The sequence below is a fragment of the Notothenia rossii genome, assembly GCF_949606895.1.
Source record: "Notothenia rossii genome assembly, chromosome: 5".
In the NCBI taxonomy this organism is placed as follows: Eukaryota; Metazoa; Chordata; class Actinopteri; order Perciformes; family Nototheniidae; genus Notothenia; species Notothenia rossii.
In genome coordinates, this window is record NC_136903.1 from 24,725,412 (window position 1) to 24,735,329 (window position 9,918).

Here is a 9,918-nt window from a genome sequence, read left to right on the forward strand (position 1 = left end):
AAAGCTATCTACAGGTTCTCAAGCTCTATATTTCAAAGATATATAAGGATTAAAGTGATTAATGGTTTTCTACTATTTTCTCAATTAATTACTTCATTCTTTGCTCCATTTTCATAAAAGTGTGGGGGGAAAGCATTATCAGTTAAGAGGATGTCTTCAGATTTGTAAAGGCGGCAAATCCTCTCATTTGAGAAACTGAAAGCAGACAATTTTGACATGTAATGAAAAACTACTTTATAAAATTAGCTAATTATAAAAATAACATGTTACATTATATGACATAACATTAATGCTCATCTTTTTGTCTTTGTACAATATTCTCTTTAATCCATGCTGTGAATTGCTCTTCCAATGAAACACATATTTGTCAACCCTTGTCCAGCCCTTTATTTAACCGGTTATATTGTAGTTATTTCTATTCATATTTGTATATTTCTAAACACATTTATTATATATTTTTTCTATTCTACATTGTTGTTTCTTGCAGTGAACCAATCGACCAAAATCCTTTATATATGTGGGGTGTGAATTCTGAAAGAAGTGGCCAATACATTTTTCTGTCAATCCACTAATACAATACATTTAGGAAAGTGCAAAACAAAAAATCGAACTGATATTTTTAATCTCTAGGTTTAAAACCTATGTGTCATGGACCGACATCGCAATGAATCACCTCAACATTGGTTACTCCTGAGTTCCTTCAGTTTCCTCTTTAGGCCGTGAGTGTAAATGGCGTAAGTGGCTGGATCTTAAATACAATACGTTCAAACTGCAGTTGAGCAGACGTGCTGGTGCTGTTTAATCCATTCCTCTGACATTTGGAGCTAAGTGCAACACTTCCTCTCCCCCTCTCAGGCCCAGGCACCTGTCTGGACAACAATACCTGCTTGAATCCTTCATCACACAACTCTTTAAATCCCTCTTAATCCCTGAAATGTAGATCTCATGTGTGTTTCAGACCGTTACATAGTTTGCATGCAAGATTTCTTTATAATGTAGTTCTGCTGTGTTGCAGCATATACCTTTGCAGCTTAACCTACATAAATCCAGTGATCCGTGTCTCACCAACACAAGTCTAGTATGTTAAGCATTGCCTAATCTGTCTCATGCTACCTGGATTTTCATATTGGAGAAATAATCCTGATGAAGTGGAGGGGGGGGGGGGGGGGGGCCCGAGTCACCTCAGGACCTGTTTAAAAGCTTCTTATCGGAGACCTGCACTCCCACCATTTAACTAAAAAGGGGAGTGATAGCCTTTCAACTCACAAGCCGCAGCTTTAATTAAAGCGGCTTGTAGGGGAGATCAAGTCCAGTGGTGTGTATGAGTTGCCCCGCAAAAAGAATCTAAATTACATCAAACAACAGAGCTCAGTCCGGAGTGATTTCCAAGTATATTACTAAAGAAAAAATCCCCATATTAATCTCCTAAACTCCAAACACACACTGAGTGTACCAAACGCTCAGCAACCAGAGACAAAATTGTTTAAAAGTTATACTTTAAAACGTTTAAATGAGGGGATTTAAAAAACGTGGATCTCCCTTAAAAATAATTACACAAGAGAGCTATGAGAATTGTAAACAGAGCTTATTTTAATGAACCACCCAATATATTATTAAATAATCACATGCTCTTGTATTTAGGGACTTCAAGACAGCACAATTAACTATGGAGTAAAACAAAAGGATGATTTAAGACTGTGTTAAGGTGTTGTTCCAAAAAATACTCAATATGAAGGAATTAGACATTGGGGATTGCGGTGAGGGAGGAACAATATTGATGACAGATTTGATCACTTCCATATTTGTATTTTGGGTTTCTACAACCTGTTAACATGCTTCTGATGTTTTTAAAAAAATTGTTATTCTTATAGTCTGTCTGAATATACCTCTATTTCCTTCCATTTTGAAACACATTGTTTTAACACCTGTCTCTTTAAACCCCCGTTGTTATTGGAGACACTCTGATGGAGGGCGGTATATTCTGATGAGCCTGCACGTGAAAAGATGACCTGCTGAAGACCGTGATTTCCGTCTGAGGCAGCCATGATGTGATTAAGCAAAAGCAAAGATTAGTCACAAAATGTCAACATTTTTTCTTTTCATGACCCCTTCAGATTTATCTTGTCACGGGGAGGAAGATAACTAAACTACCCTGTTTATAAGAAGTAAACATTTCCCCATCTCTACCATCCCCCAAAATGCTATACTCACAGTAATGTGTGTCTTTTAAAAGTACATTTTGGTGTATATACCTTTACTGAAGTAGGAGTTTAAATATAGGACTTTAATACTGTTGTACTGGAACTGGATATGTATACTCCCTATTATGTCAAATCATTAAGCATTTTAACATCCTATATTTTTCTAAGCTCGCTACTGGAACTATGAACTGCAGACTCTAAATCACTCTCTCCTAGTCATCCGCAGTAACGTTTTGTTTTTGAGCCAATGCTAAACTTGATTTGTTGTCAGAGGGTGGTTGGCGTGGGCATTTCCTCTCTCTTATTGAGGCTGCACTTTGTTGAACTTTTGCTAACTGGAAAAGGTTTTCGTGTTCAATTTGCTTTACAGCTTTGATGACATTTTATTGCTTGCTAACAAACGTTGGGCTGCAATATAGGACAGGGATAAAGCTTTACTTAGCTGCTCAAATTTTAATACACGACAGGAGTAACAATAATTCATAAAAAGACCATATTAGCTCATTCAGTGACTGGCAATTTAAATACCAAAACAATTTGCGCTAGGCATCAGGGAAGAAAATGTAATCATAAACATTACTACGCAGTGTGAGAAACACTGAGAAACTCTTTCAAACTTCAGGTAAAGGCCTGATAAAAGATCAAAGTCTGCACAAAACAAATGAAATAAAGATCATATTTTCTTTAAAGGAAGAAAGAGGAAGCAGTATTTGTAGCCAAAATGGTTTATTTTCCTTTTAGTTTCCATCAATATTCTTTTTTTGTCTTTACATAAAGCTTGTCACAAAGGAATACATACATTCATTAGGCAGGTCAAGAAAGATACAAATAAGAGCTAGCTGGCACCCGATTCTGCTTAACAATCAGAAAAAAACAAGGCAACTGCTTTTAAGAGCAGCCTATAGTCCTACCTTAACTGGCTCTAGCATTGATGAACAGAAAAACAAAAGAAAGGTAAAACGATGAAGGACAGAACTGGGTTGCCATTTAAACTTTAATAATGGATAAGCAACAGATGAGTGAGCAAGGGAGTATTTACTAGTGTTTGGATCTTGCTAAAAAGCAGTGTTACACACAAAGCGTTGCTACTCTACTTTTTCTCACTGAATTCTCAATGACAGAAACCCTGTATTGAAGGAGGTGAAAGATGTGTGAAGGAAAAGAGAGATGCTGTGCAGGTTATCGGTTGTAGAAAAGAAACTTTAGTAAAAAAAAAAGACTGACATGTTATTGTGAAAAATTATAATTGATTGCCAACCATCACTTCTGCTGCAATCTGGCAGCTTTAAACTTGGACACCCTCTTCGGAGCCTCCTGGGGGGGGGCTACTTCAGACGCCACCTCCTCCTGCTTCCTCTCCATGATGGTGGGCAGAGCTGGTGGAGCGAGGGTCAGGTGAGGAACAGCAGTAGGCATCGGGTCCTTTTCCACCACTGTACCTGAAAAGGCCTGGAGGAGAGAGAGAGAGAATGATTGTGGTAAAAGCTGGTGTGAAGGTAGACTTAGATAGAGGTACTTTATTGATCCCAATTTGGGAAATGTTTGCGTTGCAGCAGCATAAAAAACAACAAAACAAGGCATTGCACAACATAACATTTTCCTGCATGAAGTTAAAAAATGGACAAGATGTTATAGATTTTTTTCGGTTGTGTGAAATCTTGAAATCAGGGAAACGGTGCTTTTTCATTGGTCAGCAAGTAACTCCTTTGCGAATGCTGTCAGCATTTTTTATACATTTTTAAGCCATATTGTTCCAATTTTCTTTTAGATGTCTCATGCTACCTGGATGACTATTTATTCAACCAGATTAAGGATTTTAGTTCTTGGATGCCCGGATCTTAAATTATCAAAGAAACAAGCTGAGCAAATATAAGCAGCATGTGCTCACTGAACAGCCTTGGAGGAACACCATTTCTTTTTTTTTTTTTTTTTTTAAATGTGAATTTGCTTTATTCAATGCTTTTAGTGTTTTTTTTAATCGCCAGGTCTGCTTGTTTTGGAGAGGAAGAGGCTTCTGTTGATAACGTGGGTCTCGTTAAATAACTACTGAACTTCTGGATCTTAAATCATCAAAGAAAAGGCAGCCCCTACAGGAAAATCTTCGTCCAACGTTGGTAATAAATACAACAGCTCTTCTGATTCCACACTACTTCACGACTTCCCCAACTCCCTCTTTAGTTATTGTTTTGCTTCGGATCCCCAGCGGCAGATAATACGTTTACACATTGTGCGTTTACCGTGGTAACACGTTAATGATGGTTGGAGTTTCAGGCTCACAAAATGCTTCCTACTGTTTTCATGCTGTGATTTCTTCCTCATATCGTCTCGTGTGACTAACATTTAATATCTGTTTGACCGAATGCAGCCCCCGTTTCAACTTAAAGAGGCTTCTGTGGGGTTTTGTTATATCCTCATTAAGGGATTTGAGGCTCAGAGGAGCAATTTAACAACAGTTTCATAACCTAGCCATATTGCAGATCCCTCCACACTGTAACTGAGATTAAAGACATAACACTGAGCAGATCTAAGCAGTAGTGGAACTAAAACTAAAAAACATGTGTATTGCTTACCTCAAACCGACTTGCGGGGTGCAGTGGGACGGCGGTGGGACTGTCCTCCTCCGTGAGGCCGTCGCTGGTGTCGCTGTGCGTCGTGTCGTCGTGGCTGAAGCTTCGACCAATCATACGGCGCTCATCAAAGTCTGCCGCGCTGCTCTCGCTCGTGTCGCTGCACACGCTGTTCTCTCGGCTGCGGGACTTCAGGATGGACTTTCTGGGGATGGGTTCCCCGTTCTTCACGTCCACAAACAACCTGACAAAGACAGCAGACCCGTTTCACCAATAGGAGGACAGGAGCCTCATTTAGCAGAGCAAATGACTGTTTTTTTATTCCTACATTTAATTGTTCATTTACCTGTAAATGTCCACTGGGGTTGTGATTTTGTGAAGTTCGTGATGTCCATTGTTGAGGCAGTTTTTCTTTTTCTTCTTAGAATGCTGCTCTTTCCTCTCGCTGAACTTCAACATGGTGTTCTTTCCTGTGTTTATCCTCACCTGAAGCAAAATACGGAGACAGGGTTGAGAGAAAGTCGCAAACACGGAAATAAGCAGTAAAATGAAAAGTAATGAAGATAAGAGTTCTTGCTATCAGTGATTTATCACTCTGACCTTCTTAGGTTCCATTGTGTGAGAGAAAAGGATGGTAGGCAAACCGTGGCCTTCCTCTTCCTCGTCGTCTTCCTCTGCTATGCTGTCTTTGCACGGCGGCTTTTTACTGTGAGGCGCGGCGGTCCAGCTTGGCTTCACACTTTGTCCGTTTACTGGAGGTGCTGCATCTGCCTCCTTCTCCTCTTCAGAGGAGGAGGATTCCTCACCATTCATGTCACCATTCATGTCCGCATTATCAGATAATCTGAAGAAAAACACATTTCAATGAGACCTTTTTTATTCTGCCTAAGGTAGCAATTATTAAGGTTATTAGGAGAACACCCCTGTGTGTTTTTCTACCTGTCCTGATCATCTTGTTGCTGCTCCAGTTTCTCCAGTTCATCCAACCTAGCCCACAACTCCTCCTCAGTGATGGTGCCTATTCTTCTCTCTGTATCTCCGCCCTCCACTTTAATCTCCTCTTCTTCTTTTAGATCCAAAATGGCATCCAATTTGGGCTTAGAATTAGGTATGTGTGCTATCCTTTTCCTTCCTGTTAAAGCAAGATGGAAAATAAATTCATTAGCTTTGTTTTGCTTAATCCTAATACGAGTTTGTTGTAAAATTAAACTCTCGTTACTTTCTTTCACAAGGCAACATAGATAAGTAAAATGGAGACAGAAGAAAGGCAGACAAAGATACCTTTGGTGACAGCAGCTTCGATGTTTCTGGAGTCTTCTCTAATGTCAATATAGTCCCCTTTCCCCTAAAAAACAAGCAAAGTCAATATACCTTTTAAGTGATAGGTAATATCTCATCTGTGAGAAGACTTGCAGTAACGCAACATACAGACGAGATGTTTTCCAAATCCTTGGTGAGCCCGACTCTGGCTTCAAAGTTTTTCATCGTCTTTGAAAGATCGTCCATTTCACTCTTCACATCTGCAGAATAAAAAAAAGGGTACATTATCATTCAACATTAAGAAAGTTGGAAGCATTCTGACAAAACACAATGTGCAAAAAGACTGGCTGCAGGCTAATGGAGATTTAAATAAAACATTTAATGGCAACCAGCGGCGAAAGAGTTAAAATACTAAACAAGTTGAGGGGGAAAAAAATTGGAAAATGATGACACAAACAGTTCATAATATCTTCTGCCCTGAATACTACTCCGGATCATTAAATCTTGACAACAATTAAGCCCTTTTACTAATAGCAGCAGAGGGCCCTTGTTTCCATGGCGATTGGGAGCCCCTCCAGTCAGTGCATCAACTGGAAGTGAGGAAAGGTCAAACACAGAAGGCCTGACAACTCAGCCGCTGTTTGACACATTTCAGCCAGCTATGTTTGTATTACAGCACTTAGCTCTGCAATAGTGGGGTGGGCCGGGTCAGCAGATAGGAGAGAGGGGGGGGGGGGGGGAGGGGGTCTGTGGCAGCGTGTTTCTGCTTCACTAAACAGCCTAATAATATTCACATCAGAGATCGTTACTTGGGCCCATTTCACTTGATATGAGATTTTTTCAGACCTAGAACGAGCGGCGGGGAAAAAATGCAAGACAAAACACGGCCGTGCATAACCCATGATGGTATAAACACATTTCTTCTCTTCGAAAAGACTTCTCGCACTCGATCAAACAATAATCTTGCATTGACAGGATGGGATTTGACAACAGGAGAGGGACAAAAAGTGTGAACTGACAGAGAAAGATTAACAAAAAAAGCAGGGACAGCGGTGACATGAAACAAGAGCAGCACAGCGCATGAGTGCTGTAGATGTGCTGTGCAGCGTGCAACCCTTTAACCAAATGTGAAATTAAGTACCCGGCATATGACAAAAATCATGCATGCTTCAAGATATCTATGCAATTATGGGAAGCAGCATTACAGTTCACCAAACAGATCCTTAAAATAGACTCAATTTGACAAGTTGTTCCCAAAGTCTTGTGGCAAATAATGGCTCCTCTAAAAGTATGTATATCACTTCAGTGATTCTTCAGTGGAGCTTGGTGCAGCAACACCCTCTGCTGGAGGAAGAGGAGCAGTGCTGAGCCGTTACTTAAGAGTAAACAGTGTCTTTTCAAAAACAGACTCACATTTCATCCTGTGATCCACAATTTTCTGAGCCTGCTTGGTGGAGCACTTGGCGAACCAGTTGTCGCCGAGCAACGCTGTGACCTCGTTGGTGTGCACCAGCTTCCCCGGCATGAAGGCCAGAGGGCCAAAGGGCACCTGTTTATAGCACATGGGGTGGAACAACAGCAACAGAAACAATGAGCAGGAGTCATGATGTGGACGTGAGGATAGGAGTGAAGAAGAAATAAAAATGCCGCAAAAATATGTATATTGAGGCTCAGTTTCTGCAAAGCTAAAACACAGCTCATGAAGCTGCTAAATGCAAAACTTGACATTTACAAAAGACACACAAGTTGTGTAACTGTGTGTGTTTCTCTTGTGTATTTGCAACAAGGTCAGCACTCACCGTGATGTCATAAGAAAGCTGATCTGGAAGAGTTTTAAGCCGGTCATTCAGCGCTTCATAGTCACCCGACACCTTCTTCCTGCAGAAGCACAGATTCACAATGTTAGGCAAACCACTATTCAAATAAACGTTTTTTTGTTTATTTATTTGAAGTCACAGATGTCCTCTGAGCCATTGTTATCCAATTTGGTTTGTTGGACTTATTTTTGAAGGTTAAACAATTGTAAGAACAATTGGAAGTAAAAAATAGCAATTAGGAAGTGCCCGTTTCCCCCTTCAGAGGGGGGCGTAAGAGAAACTAAAGTCGCCTCAAGATGTCCCTGGTATACATGGATTTTATTTATTTTTAGAGAAAATCATGATGATAATACTATGCTATACAACACACTGTCTTGCTGCAGGTAAAAAAAAAACATAGCTATGTACAGTTACTCTAAAAAAAATCTTTTACGATTAAAACCTTTTTTTGAGGCGCCCTACTTTCTCCAATTTCATGCCTGCAGGTGCAATTACAACATTCATATTGAAACAAGCGAGAACTAGTTTGTGATGTTTTATTGCTCTTTCAAACTTAAAAAATCTGTATTCAGTTTACTTGTAAAGAGGGCCTTGCACATGACTGAAGTGCTTTCAGTTAATCAGCCTTTGTTCAGATGTAATGATCGGCAGAACCAGGCTGTTCATTCAGTGCACCAATAAGAATGGTACATTTATTTTGGTCTGTCAACAACGCAAAAAGAAGAGTCACAGAGAAGTCAAGTATGTACATGCCCCCAGACTCACCATCAGCCCAACACATTGGAATACTGTGTTTGAGGTGCAAATACTTATTTTAGTCAAAACTGCAGTGGCCTTTACAAGGTTGCATACTGTATAGTAACGTGTAGTATGCCAGTAATTGAGATATAGTACTCAGTCCTTACATGGGGACTTGAACTTTGACCTTTTCTGCTCATCTGCTGTGCAGAGTTACAGTAAATAACACTACTGCAGACCACTGCTTGCATCAATACAAATACATTTGACTGTAATATAGTTACACTATAGTAGAGCTCCTACATGAGTTATGGTCCACTCACACAGGTGTTTCCACTTTGTATTTCCTCTACTTGTTGTTCAAATCTACTACACTCTTGTGTGAGCTTTGTTGCATCTGTTTGAGTGAATCATTCAAACGGACCAGTGGAAATAATAAAGTTAATGATGGCTTAATTCCATTTAGCTGCTTTCAAGATCCTGGTGTTCTGCAATATGGCTCAATGTCAAGGATCACCGGGACACTTAAATACAACAGAGCCTTGTTCTCTTCCACAAATGTGGAAAACTGTCTTTGGCACATCTGGATTAGGCAATCAGACTAAATACCACTGTGCAGTGTGCAGGGCCTAAAGGTTGATTGTGTTCTAACAATGCTTCTCCTTCCAACTACAAGTGTTCTCGGGATTAAGGATGAACTGGCTAATTATGGCATGCTTGAAACAAATGCCACTGATTGGTCAGGGAGTGTCTCATTTGTAGATTTAGACCACAGCCAGCACTCTAAATACAGAGCATCAATATTGCAAAGAATCAATTCTTGATTATTTGGGAAAGAAAAAAACCTCAAGGCTATTATTAGAAAAAAAATTAGGCAGCTCTAAATGGATCTTTAAAAATTATGATTCGATTAAATACAAACTTTCCTGAAAAGAAGAAGGCGGATGATGTTGAGCAGAACATTTAAAAAATAATCCTCATGAATGTGTTTTATTTTCAGATATGTTTATATTTTGTTATGTATCTCTTTAAGGAACTGTATATTGAACATATGCTTTTTGCTACTTTGTTTATCATCAATATTTTTAACAGTGTATTACAAAGACAAAAAAAAAAGTATAGAAAGATATCACTATGCAGCTTTTGACAAAGTACTGTGATCTTCTTCAAACTTACCAGTGCTGAATCCGACTTTCACAGTCTTTCACCACCTGTTTTAGACAGATAACTTTAATGAAAATTAAGTTGTCCAAAATCGATGGAATTTACATAGTTTTAAGTCAAGGATTGAATAGCCATAACATGTTCTGGTATAATGGCAAATATAATAATTGC

At 39.4% G+C, this 9,918-nt stretch overlaps 1 protein-coding gene across 1 annotated transcript; it reads right to left on the bottom strand.

Annotated features, from left to right (window-relative positions):
- Positions 1-2,910: 2,910 nt before the first annotated feature.
- uri1 (URI1 prefoldin like chaperone) lies at positions 2,911-9,912 on the bottom strand. The gene is made up of 10 exons (XM_079682014.1): positions 9,760-9,912; positions 7,828-7,906; positions 7,442-7,577; positions 6,197-6,288; positions 6,050-6,113; positions 5,708-5,900; positions 5,369-5,612; positions 5,115-5,254; positions 4,772-5,012; positions 2,911-3,650 (listed from the first exon to the last, which is right to left on the bottom strand). Exons 3-10 carry the CDS (start codon positions 7,551-7,553, stop codon positions 3,462-3,464), a joined length of 1,275 nt encoding a protein of 424 aa, XP_079538140.1. The 5' UTR covers positions 7,554-7,577; positions 7,828-7,906; positions 9,760-9,912; the 3' UTR covers positions 2,911-3,461.
- Positions 9,913-9,918: the final 6 nt, after the last annotated feature.